The sequence below is a fragment of the Vipera berus genome (genome assembly GCF_964194415.1).
Source record: "Vipera berus genome assembly, chromosome: 8".
Classification (NCBI taxonomy): Eukaryota; Metazoa; Chordata; class Lepidosauria; order Squamata; family Viperidae; genus Vipera; species Vipera berus.
The window spans coordinates 19,938,955-19,953,719 of NC_138211.1; the positions used below are offsets into that span (position 1 = coordinate 19,938,955).

Genomic DNA, 14,765 nt, shown 5'->3' on the forward strand with positions numbered 1-14,765 from the left:
AAGACTTCCAAGGTCCCTTTCAACTCTGTTATTCGGTTTTGTTCTGAAAAACCTGGTCTGAACTGAGACATCTATTCAAATGGCTTAAGACGAGTTGCATCTTCATCATGAAAGATGGATCAAGTTCAGTGTCTGGAACAGGGCTAGGGTGGGCAAAGTCAAGCATATGACACTATTTTGAAGCTTAACATGACATCCTCCAGATGAATTGGGGCAACAATACCCATCACCCTTTGGTTGTGTAGGATTGCTACGAGTTGCAATTACCACTCAACTAGAAAGCATCACATGGAGACTATGGTTGTCAACTCAGCTAGATCCAGTGACTGTTAGACTTCCGTGGAAGGAGCAATATGGCAATTCTTCAGTCTTGCATCATGCATGTTAGAAATCACAGATCAGTCCTCTCCATTGGTAAAGGCTGAGTTTAGATTGCTGCCCCAAAGTCATCCTTAGCAAAATGCACACATGCATCTCTCCAGTGAAGAAAAGATTAAAAACAATTTCATTAAATCGAGAAAATAAAAGCAGAATCACAGCACCATTATCACTTAGACTCCTGGCAGAGATCATCCCAGCCTTATTATAACAGAATAACTAGAAGACCTTGGAGGTCTTCTAATCTAGTTCACCCCTCTGCTGAAGCAGGAGAACCGATACCACTTCAGAGAAATGGCAATCCAAACTTTTTTAAAAAAACCTCCAGTCATGGAAAACCCACAACTTCTGGAGGTAAGTCGTTCCACTGGTTCATTGTTCCCAGTGACAGGAAATTTCTCCTTAGTTCCTGGTTGGATTGTTACTTCTTTTCCTACCCCCCCCCCAGGTGTTTTGGAGAATAGGTTGACCCACTCTTCTCTGTGACAACACCTCAAGTACTAGAAGACTGCAATCATATCACCCCTAGGCCTTCTCTTCATTAGACCAGACATACCCAAGTCCTGCAACCATTCATCATGTACTTTAGCCTTCAGCCCCCTAATCTTTTTTGCTCTTCTCTGAATATCTTTTTTGTATTTTGGTGATTAGAACTAGGTGCAATATTCCAAATGGCTCCGGATTACTTACGGGAGCACCTGCTGCCGGCGTCATCTTCCCTTCATCCTGTGCGCTCCCACAGAGAGGGCCTCCTCAGGGTGCCGTCGGTCAGAGAGTGTCGGCTGGCGGCCCCCAGGGGGGAGAGCATTCTCTGTGGGCGTGCCAGCCCTTTGGAATCAATTACCGGTTGAGCTCCGGATGGCTCCTGACCTTCGCTCTTTCCGCCGTGATCTGAAAACCTATTTATTTGAACAGGCCGGCCTGGTTTAAGGGTTTGGGGTATTTTTAATTATTTATTGTTAGGGCTTAATTAAATTTTATTTTTAACTTTTGTATGTAATGCTTTTATTGCCCTGTACACCGCCCTGAGTCCTTCGGGAGAAGGGCGGTATAGAAATTCAATTAAAAAAAATGGTCTTACCAAGGGAGTATAAAGCGGTACTAACACTTCATATGATCTTGATAAAAGGTAAAGGTAAAGGTTCCCCCGCACATGCGTGCTAGTTGTTTCCAACTCTAGGGGCCGGTGCTCATATCTGTTTCAAAGCCGAAGAGCCAGCGCTTGTCCGAGGACATCTCCGTGGTCATGTGGCCGGCATGACTAGACGCCAAAGGCGCACAGAACGCTGTTACCTTCCCACCGTAGTGGTCCCTATTTTTCTACTTGCATTTTTACGTGCTTTCGAACTGCTAGGTTGGCAGAAGCTGGGACGAGTAACAGGCGCTCACTCTGTTACGCGGCACTCGAGATTCGACCCGCCAAACTGCCGACCTTCTGACCGACAAGCTTAGCGTCCTAACCCACTGAGCCACCGCATCCCTATATGATCTTGATACTATTCCTCTTTTGATGCAATCTCAGACTGCATTCATCCCTTTTTTGGCAGCTGCAGTACAGCACTGGCTGATATTTTAAGTTGTCTACTAGGACTCCGAGATTCCTCTCACAGTTACAGCTTATTGTTTGGGTAAAGCCAGATTTTCATTGTCTTGTGAAAAGGCTATTAGAGATGTCTGTACCTTGGGTGCATGGGAAGATGTTGAATAGTTTACTTGCCACAACCATGAGGGTGATGATAGAGCTTGTTTCGCCCAAACTCTTCAACAGCTCTTTTAGGAAACTGTGCCAGCTGCCAGCTGGATTTTGAGCATGGACCCACCTTGCTATTTTTGATTTCTGTCACTAATAACCCTCTCTCCCACAGGTAAATCACACCTGGCTATTGTCCAAAAGGTGAATAATGAAGGTGAGGGCGACCCCTTCTATGAAGTATTGGGATTGGTAACTCTGGAAGACGTTATTGAGGAGATAATCAAATCAGAGATCCTGGACGAATCGGATATGTACAGTTAAGTTCATTTTAAATCTTAACTTTTTTTGATGGGAGGAATATGTATATTATTAAGTGTATCATCATCACAGGTCTGAATGGTTACTTGCAGTGGCCACCTTGCTTATCTATGAAAATTCATGAATGTTTTATTATATATGATCTTTTATTGTATTAGATTTCTGGCCAATGGGCATAGTATGATCTTGATTTACATCAATTACTAGTAGGAGACCACAATGACCTCATGTGCCAACCTGGATGGACATCAATCCACCTGTCCCATCTGACTCGTTTTGAAAATATTGTCTTAATTTCAAAGTTGTAATTGTGATAGGCCGACAAGGCAAAACTTCAGCTTGTAGGATCCTCCTTCTTTGTCTGTAGCATCTACAAAAGGATGGTAGGGAACCTTCTGGTCAGTAGACATTTTGAATTTGGCCACAGTCATCATCATCGTGGCCCTTCTGGGAAGAGTAAAGTCTTCCATGGCAGCCATTTTGTGGCACAGCTCCACACAGACCTTCCAAATTCCAAATGGACTCCAGTCTCCAAAATACTTCCTGACCCCGACATAAAGATTTTTCCTCATTTGGGTCTCTTCCACGATGCCATGAATTTCCCTTCATACGGTCTGATGAATTGTGCCACACACCACGCTTAAGTGATAACATTAATTCATTGGACTGGGCTGAGCAGCTTATGTGAACACTGTGGTGTCTTTAATGACGTGTTCCTCGTTTGTTGTCACCACAGCTGACAACCGCACCAAGAAGCGTGTGAGCCACAAGAAGGACAAGAGAGATTTCTCTGCCTTCAAAGACAACGACACAGAGTCCAAAGTAAAGATCTCGCCGCAGTTGCTTCTGGCAGCTCATCGCTTTCTCTCCACCGGTAAGAGAAACATGTTTGTCCCTTCTTGCAAAGAAATGACTTTTCTTTTTATCTGCTTCATTCCACTTTTCAGCGGGAGGTCAAAGCAGAGTGCCGGTAGTCCTTGACTAGGGGTCTTCAAACTTGTCAACTTTAAGACTTGTGGACTTCAACTCCCAGAATTCCTCAGCCAGCAAGGCTGGCTGAGGAATTCTGGGAGTTGAAGTCCACAAGTCTTAAAGTTAACAAGCTTGAAGACCCCTGTCCTTGACATACAACAGTTCATTTAGTGACTGTTTGACGTTACAATAGCACTGGAAAAAGTGAGTTATGACTGTTTTTCACACCTACAACCGTTGCAGCATCCCCATGGTCAGGTGATCAAAATCCAGACGTTTGGCCACTGAGTCATATTTATGGCGATTCCCATGTCCTGGGGTCATGTGATCCCCTTTTGTGACCTTCTGACAAGCCAAGTCAATGGGGGAAAGCCAGATTCACTTAACAACCACTAACTGCAGTGACTCACTTAACAACAGTGGCAAGCAAGGTCACAAGGTGGGGCAAAACGTGCTTGACACATGTCTCGCTTAGCAACAGAAATGTTGGGCTCAATTGTTATCCTGGGAATCTCCTTTCATTTTATCTCTGCACCGTCGGGAAGAAGGTTGGGTTGAAGGCTACGATCTGGGTCCAGAATTATTCCGCAAAGGCCCGAACCAGCCTCTCTCCAGCCCCAGCCCAGCACATGAAGACTTTCTTTCTCCACCACCAAAAGAAGCCCTGGGTGGCTGGGTCAATGGGAGTTGTAGTTCTGCCCCAAAGTTCAGCCAAGGCTACTTCCTTCTCTCATCCCACGATCAGACAGAGCCGCTGCCCACAATTCAACAAAGCAGATTCCAGACACTAATACAAGAAAGTCACACAGCAGGTCGTTCTCTCCCCCCCGGCCTTGTCTCATGGGGAAATTACAGGGGTCTGCGGACTCAGCAAGGCAAGCCTCCATTATCCTGTCTGCTGTGGCTTTAGGTTTGATGGGGAGTTTCCTTCGAGCTTTGCTTGTTTATTTGTCTCCCACCCCACGCCCTGTCCCACCCGGGCAATTAAGCACCAGCAAAAAAAAAAAAAAAGAAGCGTTTGGCCCAGATGTTGTAAAGTTAGTTGGGGAGAGGGGAGAAAAAAATCCTGCTTTCTGAGAAAGGGAAAGGAGATTTTAATTATAGGCATTCTTCGACTTACAGCCATTTGTCTAGTGACCGTTTGAAATTACAATGGCACTGGAAAAGAGTGAATTTGGATTGTTTTTCATTGACAACTGTTGCAGCGTTCCCACGAGAGTCCCCTGCATTTGAGATTCTCATTTTGTGTGTCAGGATACCCCTGAAATCTTTCAGTGGGCATCATGCATTGTAAAAACAAAAAAGGGGTGAAGGAGGGGAATAAAACATCAGGAAATTTTAAGGTGTACCCCCAGCTTCACTCTCAACCCGCACCTCTGAAAATACTAGTGCATCTTGTGTGCTCCCCAAAGCATGTCTGTCCATGCACAATGTTGTCAGGCACAAAGGATCAGGACCATAGGTCAAGCTGTAACTCAGAAAGATTTATTGTTCACAACGATACACAAGAATCTGGGCAACTAATGGTGGACACTAAATTGGCACTAGATAAGGGTCAAAGGAATTCAAGCAGGGCTGGACATGGATCTTTTGTGGCAACAGTAAGGATTCTAAGCTGATGACACATTTAACACCACCCCCAGCTCTGCCTGCTCTTCTATAGATGGAGCTTCAGTTCCACAATCGGCATGCAAATATTGTAGAATCAAAACTCAGAACCCAAAGCAAATAATCAAGGCTCACTGCAGTATTCCTTGTTAACAGTGCCCGCTGGGAATAGTGCCCTCCAGGGAATAACACTTGCAAGCAAAAGGATGCTCTCATCATTACACATTTCAAAAAAGAGGAGAAAATGATACAGTCAAACATATCCATACAATCGATGATGTAAACATAAATACTCATAATTAACAAATCTCAAGTTACTTCCCCACCTGTCTATTGTCACTATCTTTGAGAAAGAATTATTGACTTAATAAAATAACAGTTACATTGACTTAGAAATTTTTGATAAATCTTAATGAGAAGCAGGCATTTCAAGGCTGCCATTTTCTATGTGCCAATTAGCACACGTGTGTCCATGTTTTTGCTTTGCTAACACTCTCCCACTTCTCTAAGAATGTGCAATATAAAGTGTAGAAATTAAGTTGGCATGAAGTGGGAATTCTAGACACTTGTCATCTGACACTTACTTATCTCACTCTCACAGCCCAGCTTTTCTGCAGGAGCTGAAATTAGAATACCTACTGCCCTTTCATTCTCTTTTTCCCCACAAGAACAACCCTGTGAGGTAGGCTGGACTGGAAAAGCCTGACCTGCTTCTCCAGGGAGTTCTATGGCTGAAGAAGGACTAGAACCTGGGTCTCTTTCCCCATTAGCCACACTTGTGTTTTGGGATGAGCGGGGAGGACTGGCCCAAAGTCTCCTAGAGTGTTTTCAGGACTGGGGGGATTAAAACTGAGTCTCTTGGCTGCTGATCCAGCACCTTCACATTCCAGGGGGGCCTCGACTTACGACCACAGTCGAGCCCAAATGCCCTGTTGCTGCCCCATTTTACGACCTTTCTTGCCATAGCTGTTGAGCGAATCCCCGCAGTTGTTAAGTTAGTAGCACGGTTGCAGGAACCATTCCCTAAGCTAAAGAGGCTGACACATATATTTTTTTTAAGTTAAAAGATCCAGATAACATTCAGAAATGGCTCTGACCTCCCCACGAATTCTAAATATAGAATTACTACATGTAAGAAGGGGAGGAAGTCCAGCAGAATCAGAATTGCAAGACTCCAATATTAGAGCCCAACGCAAAGTTCAGGTAGTCCTAAACTTACAACGGTGGAGTTGGTTGGAATTACAGTCGTAAGTCAACTCAGTCATTAAGCAGGTCACCAGATGATTGCGCCCGGTTTTATGACCTTTTTTATAGTGGTGGTTAAGCCAATGCAGCAGTCATTAAGTGAATGCTGCAGTTGTTAAGCCGCTCCTTTGTACCCAATGGGCATTGTTTGCTGGAAGCTGGAAGTAAATACCAGTTGCAGGCACAACCCCTGTAAATTGCAGTTATGTGACTGCGGGATGCACCAGAGGGCCTTAAATGCCAGCCAGTTGTCAAGTGCCCAAAATGCAATCCACGTGACCACCGGGAGGGAGCAGCCATCAGAATTTTGAAACTGGGTCATAATTAGCTCTGGAGGACCAGCTGTAATTCTGAACATCACTAAACGGTCGTAAGTCGAGGATTAGTTCTATGCTTCCTGTGGAGGTGATTGCTTGCTGTGGCCTCCCCAGTGGGACTGCCATTAGCGGGTTGCTGGCTGAGTCTCACATCAGGCATTTGTCAGAATAGAGTCCGGAGGGACCTTGGAGGTCTTCTAGTCCAACCCCCTGCTCAAGCAGGAGACCCTATACCAGGGGTAGGCAACCTTGGCTCTTTTATGACTCGTGGACTTCACGTCCCAGAATTCCTGAGCCAGCCATGCTGAGGGGAAAGGGAGAGTTTCCAAGCTGAGCCATGCTGGCTCAGGAATTCTGGGAATTGAAGTCCACGAGTCATAAAGGAGCCAAGGTTGCCTACCCCTGCCCTATACCATTTCAAACAAATGGCCGTCCAATCTCTTCTTTAAAAAAGTTCCAGTGATGGAGCATCCACAACTTCTGGAGGCAACCTGTTCCACTGGTTAATTGTCCTCATGGTTAGGAATTTTCTCCTTAATTCCAAGTTGCTTCTCCTCTTTCCATCAATGGTTTCTTGTCCTTCCCTCTGGTGTTTTGGAAAATAAGCTGACCCCCCCTTTTCTTTGTGGCAGCCCCTCAAATACTGGGATCTTGCTGTCAACCCTCTGCCTTTTGTCTCCCCCAGAGGTGACGCAGTTCACACCTGGTTTCATTTCGGAGAAGATCTTGTTGCGCCTTCTCAAGCACCGTGATGTAATCAACGAGTTAAAGTTTGATGAGGAGAACAAGAAGTGTGCCCGGCATTTCCTCTTCAACCGGAACAAGCCGGCTGATTTTTTCATCCTCATCCTTCAGGTAATGGGGCTGCCTCGGATTCCACTTGACAAGGAGGAGACCAATTTGTGAGGAAGGCAGAGGGGGAAAGGGCTTAGGAGCCTGTTGGGCAGGGTGATGTCACATGCACCATGTCATCATTTTGCAATGGCTGTGAGTGATGACTAATTGGTGCCATTCGTGCAATGGCGAAACTGCGTTATTCGTGTCATTCAACGAAGGATGAAGTTACACTACTCTCAGCCTTCGCAAAATAATGAAATGACAGGGTTGGTGTCGTTTGCCCAGTGTTAAAATTACGTAACTTCTCCCTTTTGTGTAAGGATGAAATTACGTTGTTCATGCCATTTTGTGCAGCAATGAAATTACATCGTTGACTTCTTTCAGGCAATGCTAGAATTACATAACTTGCATCGTTCTCGCGGTGATTGTCAGGATCAGGACCATATGGTAAATTGTAGTTCAAAAAGGAATTTATTGCTCATGCCTATACACAAGAATTTAGTCAACTAAAGCTCAATTGGTACCAGATAAGGGTCAACAAAATTTAGGAGGGATTGGTCTTGGACCATTTGTGGCAATGTAACGATGCCAAGCTGATGACTCATTTCACTCTGCCTCTCAGCTCTGCCTGTTCTTCTCCTATTACAGTGATGAAATTGTTATTCACATTATTCGTGCAACGCTATATACCTTCATGTCATTCGCGCAATGAAGAAACCGTGTTATTTGCGTCAATTCAAATTATGTAACTCGGCTCATTTGCACAGTAATGAAGTTACATTATGCGCATCCTTTCAGCAATGGTTTGATGTGCGGGACAACATCGTGGCGCATTCCAAATGCCCCTGTGTAGGTCTGGGTTTAACCAAGGTGGAAGGATTGTGGTCGGATCTGGGTGTGTTTTTAGGATTCATTTGCAATCCATGGAATCTCAGAGCAGCTTCGGGCCTAGGAAATATGAGCCGAATTTCTCCTCAGTTGGCAGAGTTCCTAGGAGGAAAAAAAAAACAGCAGGAGCTTTTAAAGAGCTTTAATTGTTGCATCTTAATGGTGATAATTGCCTCAGGATGCCCACCCCCCAACTCTCATCCCCTCAGTCAACAGATACAGTTTTTCTGAATAATGCTTGATTCAGCTCCAAGGAACATCTATGGTGTTATAAAACAGATTTTTTTTTATTTTTCAGGCCACAGAACCTGCTAGAACTTTCTAGTAATTGAAAACTAAGTAAGGGGTGTCCAACCTTGGCAACGTTAAGACATGTGGACTTCAATTCCTAGAATTCCCCAGCCAGCTATGTTCCCCTGCCTTTTTTTTGCCCGTCTTTCCGAACATCATCCCCCTTCCGAGATTAGATTGGCCCATCCCTCTTGGCTTTTCGTAAGATCTTGAATATTGGGCTTTGTGCCTGAACCTGGGGCTCGGTGTGCATTAGAGCCATCTTCTGAGGGGATGATAGATTAAAACGGGTTAAAACAGACTGGCTGGAGAGGAGGAGTTCTGGGACTTGATATCCACAAATTTTAAAGTTGCCAAGGATGGACTCGCCTGGATTAAATTATTAGGCTCATCTGCTATGCGTTTTTATTTTTATTCGTTACATTGCTGATTTTATGGTATATATTTGTTTGATAGTGAATTGCCTGGAGTCACATAAAAGTGAGTTGGACAATTATATAAATCAGATAGATAGATAGATAGATAGATAGATAGATAGATAGATAGATAGATAGATAGATAGATAGATAGATAGATATTTGCATTTTAGCTCTAAATGTGGACTATAGTATAAATAAATATAAAAGGTAAAGGTTCCCCCCCCCAGGGACGCGGTGGCTCAGTGGGTTAGGACACTGAGCTTGTTGATCAGAAGGTCGGCAGTTTGGCGGGTCGAATCCCGAGTGCCGCGTAACAGAGTGAGCCCCTGTTACTCGTCCCAGCTTCTGCCAACCTAGCAGTTCGAAAGCACGTAAAAATGCAAGTAGAAAAATAGGGACCACTACGGTGGGAAGGTAACAGCGTTCCGTGCGCCTTTGGCGTCTAGTCATGCCGGCCACATGACCACGGAGACGTCCTCGGACAAGCGCTGGCTCTTCGGCTTTGAAACAGAGATGAGCACCGGCCCCTAGAGTTGGAAACGACTAGCACACATGTGGTGGTCCCTATTTTTCTACTTGCATTTTTACGTGCTTTCGAACTGCTAGGTTGGCAGAAGCTGGGACGAGTAACAGGCGCTCACTCTGCTACGCGGCACTCGGGATTCGACCTGCCAAACTGCCGATCTTCTGATCGACAAGCTCAGCGTCCTAACCCACTGAGCCACCGCGTCCCTTAAATAAATATACTAAGTATTAATTTCAATACCTCTTCTCCCCGTTGTCTTAATCTGGATTGAAACCCTTATATTTGCAATTCTGTTTTGGTTTTTTTTTAATCCCAGTTTACTCCTTGTAAAGATTGCAATGCTTGGGAATGACGGCCATTTCCCAAAGGTGTCACTTTCCCCTCTCTCCCCGCCACTTATACTCTGCAAAGTAGGGTCCCAATCCAGATGAAATTCCCCCCTAGAATTCAAAAGGGGAGAAACGCAAAGCCATACATATTTCCTTAAAAAATAAAACTGTTGACCTTTTTTATCTGCACCGAAAGGCGTCTGAGAGGCAGCCAATGTGAGCTGCTAGGCTGGTGATTTTTTAAATTTATTTTATTTTTTCGCTTTACTTTGTCAGGGCAAAGTGGAGGTAGAAGCCGGCAAGGAGAACATGAAGTTTGAAACGGGGCCTTTCTCTTATTACGGAGTGATGGCTTTGAGTCCCTCTGTCACAAGTAAGTGCCCCACTTCAGTTGGCGGGGTGGGGGGTGGGGGGGACAGGAGGGAGGCGTAGAAAAATGTCAGATAACACATTGAGACTCCAACGTTTATTCGTTGACTCACTGATTTATTCAGTGTTTTGAATGAGCACTGATGATGTTTCCTAGTTGGACAATAAAACACCTGCAGGCAAACAAGCAAGCTCAGAAAGGAGCAAAGACTCCAAAATTCAGTATTTTTGCCTTACCCGCCCCAATCAAGAAAACTCAACAAATTACAGGTGATCCTTGATTTATGACCCACAATTGAGCCCAACATTTGTTAAGTGACTTTTGCCCCATTATGCAACTTTTCTCGCCACATTTGTTAAGTGAATCACTGTAGCTGTGAAATTAATGAAACGATTGTTAAATGAGTCTGGCTTCCCCATCGATTTTGCTCGTCAGAAGGTTGCAAATGACCCCGGGACACTGCGACCGTCGTAAATGTGAGTCAGTTGCCAAGCATCTGAATTTTGATCACGTGACCATGGGGATGCTGCAACGGTCCTAAGTGTGAACATTGGTCATAAGCAGTGGTGGGATTCAGCCGGTTCGTACCACTTTGGCAGAACCGGTAGCTAATTTTTTGTTGCCCAGGCCCAGAATGGACTTCCGGAAGTGGCATCCACACAGAGAACAGGTTGTTATGTTTGAATCCCACCACTGGTTATAAGTCACTTTTTCAGTGCCGTTGCAACTTTGAACGGTCATTAAACAAATCGTTGTAAGTCAAGGACTACCCATACAAAAGGGTTTCCATAGGATTTACTGGAGCTGCTTGGTTTAAAATTAGATTCTTTTAAGTTGTCCACAATACAGTCTCGGAGATGGCCTATGACCTACCGTTGCAACTAAAACTTTGGGCTGCACCCCAAATCTCACCAATAAAGATCTGTGTTTGCAAGCAAAATGGCAAAGTGATAAGCAGTAATCATTCAGCCGTAGGTAACTGCATAAAACAATAAAAGAGCCATAAAAATAAACCAAATCTCCTTTCCTCTCTTGTCTCCGAGTTGTCCTTCTCAGTTCATTTCATCTGAACTCAGCTGGCAGCCCAGTTTAATGTTTAATATTAAGGACAATATGAAATGATGATTGTTAAATGATAAGAAATTAAATATAGATAGATATCAAATACGATTTAAAATTATGAAATAGAAATTGCTAATGATGATTAATGAAGAAACGCAGATAGGGGGGACATGAGGAAGTCACCCGAAAATGATTAGTAAGATTAGTAATAATGGAAGCTAAGTATTCTTGTTGTATTTTTGTTGATTGTATTGTTTATGTTATGTCTTGTTTTTTTATATGTATATATTTTTTATTTTATTTTATTTTTTTGTTTAAATATATGTTTATATAAAAGCAATAAAAATTTATAAAATAATGAACTCAGCTGGCAGCCCTGGGGATGATAATAATAATAAAGTTGGAAGGGACCTTGGAGGTCATCTAGTCCAACCCCCTGCTCAGGCAGGAAACCCTATACCATTTCAGACAAATAATAGGGATTTTTTTATAGATTTTTTTCCTGATGCATGGAGAAATTAGATTGAGGCAGAAACAAATCATTTGTAGTGTGGGGCGGGAGAACCCTGGCCAAAAGTTGTGAATGTTGCGCACGTGTCTCAAATGGAGAGGTTTACAAAGGGGAGATGGGTAGGGGGAGAACACACAGGAGTTAAGTGAATTTTGTCCCATTTTACGACCTTTCCTGCCACTCTTATTAAGTGAATCACTGCAGTACTTAATAGGTAACCTGGTAGTTAAGTGAATCTGGCTTCCCCATTGCCTTGGCTTGGCAGAAGGTCGCAAAAAGGGGATCACATGATCCTAGGACGCTGCAAGTGTCATAAATACGAGTCAATTGCCAAGCACCTGGATCTTGATCACATGACCATGGGGATGCTTCGATGATCATAAGTGTGAAAATCAGTCATGTCTGACTTTTGGTGCCCTTGTAACTTTGAACAGTCACTAAGCGGACTGTTGTAAGTTGAGGACTACTTGTATTGAGCCTCCCCCGCTCCTTAGATATCCATGGGGACTAGAATCACCCATACATTTATCTTTATGATTTTGCATGTAATACAGGTAGTCCTCAAATTACAGCCATTCATTTAGTGACCGGTCGAAGTTACAAGGGCACTGAAAAAAGTGGCTTAAGACTGGTTTACACACTTACAACTGTTGCAGCATCCCTGTGGTCACGTGATCAGAATTCGGGCCCTTGGCTTCTGGCATGTATTCCTGACAGTTGCAACGTCCCAGGGTCATGTGATCACCTGAATCATCTGAATCAGAATAGAGTTGAACGGTACCTTAGAGATCATCTAGTCCAATCCCCTGTTCAAGCAGGAGACCCTGTAGCTTTTGGACAAATGGCTGTCCAGCCTCTTCTTAAAAGCCTCCAGTGATGGAGCACTCACAACTTCTGGTGGCAAGCTGTTCCACGGGTTAACTGTCCTCACTGTTAGGAAATTTCTCCTTAATTCTAGGCTGCTTCTCTCCTTGGTTGGCTCCCATCCATTTTTTTCTTGTCCTGCCTTCTGGTGCTTCGTAAAATAAATCAATAAACCTTTCCAACTGATCGGCAACAAGCAAAGTCAGTGGAGGGAGGAAAGCCAGATTCCCTTAACGACTGCGTCATTCAATGAACCACTGCAGCGATTTGCTTAACGACGGTGGCAGAAAAGGTTGTAAAATGGGACAAGACTCACTTAACAGCTGCCTTGCTTACAGCAGAAATTTGGGGCTCAGCTGAGGTTGGTGAGCTGAGGACTACCTGTATTCCAGCAAGGGTCAAGTCGACAAAGATGCTTACCTTAGTGAAGTGACCCGTTTTATGGGCCGCTTTATCATCGCTACTGCCGACTTTCCCATTCAACTTCCCACAAGCAAAGTCAATGGGGATCCCAAATCGCAGGCAGGTGACTGCAGGATGCTGGAACCGTCGTAAGCCCAAGGACGAGCCGTAAGTCCATTTTTTGGAGCAGTCACCCAAAGTCGTAAGTCGAGGACTACCACCTAGGGCTGTCACTGCCTTTGGGAAAGCACCCAGAGTACATCTATTTGACCAGATTTTTTTTTCCAAAGTCACTGATCTTATTATTCCAATGCTTGCTTTTTTTTTTTGCTAACATTTCCCCACACACACACACACTCTTTGTGCCTGTTTTTCAGCCCTAAGCCACCTTGTCTGCCCATTTTTAATGGAAATGCGGAAAAAGAATCGAGTTCATAAATAACACAAGTTGGCAGAGGACGGGTGTCAAAAAGTAGACGCCGTAGGTCCAGAGGAACAGCTGCATCATAAATGAGCAGTCGAGAGAGACGATGCTCTCAGGCTTGCCTTGACCCAGTCAGAACCAGCTTTTTAATGCAGTGGGAGGACTCCCTAAGAGAAGTTTCTCCACCCAAGCTGGCAGTTTCTTCTTTGACAACAGTTGATTCTTCTGGTTTCGGTAACATTCAATGTTAAGTTTCTGCCATCTAGTGGTCGACATTCAGCCTTTCAGCTTCCACTCCAGGATAGGCAGTACTTAAGTCAATCACTGTCTTCTCCAACCTGAGGCCCATAAGTTGGACTTGAATTGCCATCCTTGCTAGGCAGAAAGACCTTTGGCCTTTGGCCGGGCTGCTGAGGGTTTAGGGAAACTGAGGATTGTAACTTCTGGAGACCACCATCAGGGGTACCTCCAGGGGTGGTCAAATAAGGCAAGATGCCTGCTAGCTCCTTCCTTACTTTCCCTCCCTCCCTCCCTCCCTCCCTCCCTCCCTCCTTCCCTCCCTCCCTCCCTCCCTCCCTCCCTCCCTTCCTTCCTTCCTTCCTTCCTTCCTTCCTTCCTCCTTCTCTACATCCATGCCTCCTTCCCTCCCTTCTTTCCTTCCGTTCCTCCCTCCCTTCTTTCCCTTTGTTCTTCCTTTCTCCTTCTGTCCATCCACGTCTTCCTTCCTCCGTCTCTCCCTTCTCTTTGTCCTTCCTCCTTCTGTCCATCCATGCCTCCCTCCCTCCCTCCCTCCCTCCCTCCCTTCCTCCCTCCCTCCCTCCCTCCCTCCTTCCCTCCCTCCCTCCCTCCCTCCCTCCCTTCCTTCCTTCCTTCCTTCCTTCCTTCCTTCCTCCTTCTCTACATCCATGCCTCCTTCCCTCCCTTCTTTCCTTCCGTTCCTCCCTCCCTTCTTTCCCTTTGTTCTTCCTTTCTCCTTCTGTCCATCCACGTCTTCCTTCCTCCGTCTCTCCCTTCTCTTTGTCCTTCCTCCTTCTGTCCATCCATGCCTCCCTCCCTCCCTCCCTTCCTTCTCTTTGTCCTTCCTCCTTCTGTCCATCCATACCTTTCCTTCATTTCTTCCTCTCTTCCTCTTCTGAGCTTCTGTGCTTTTCTTGACCTACTTGCAACTCTCAAGCAGAAGCGCTTTTATGCACCGCTTTTTCGTCTTGTGTGTATTCTCTTAGGGTTTTCTTTTAATCATCCAGGCACTGAACCATCTCCCCACTAAGAGATGCCAATATAGATTTTCAAAGTCACCCGCCATTTTTTTTT

General features: G+C 44.8%; 1 protein-coding gene across 1 annotated transcript in view; it reads left to right on the forward strand.

Moving 5' to 3' along the window:
- CNNM4 (cyclin and CBS domain divalent metal cation transport mediator 4) overlaps positions 1-14,765 on the forward strand; it is a 72,053-nt gene that overhangs the window by 44,377 nt on the left and 12,911 nt on the right. The window contains exons 2-5 of the mRNA XM_081333577.1: positions 2,244-2,387; positions 3,126-3,263; positions 7,217-7,386; positions 10,098-10,194. Of these exons, the coding sequence (XP_081189703.1) occupies positions 2,244-2,387; positions 3,126-3,263; positions 7,217-7,386; positions 10,098-10,194 (549 nt within the window). The remainder of the gene's footprint in view (positions 1-2,243; positions 2,388-3,125; positions 3,264-7,216; positions 7,387-10,097; positions 10,195-14,765) is intronic.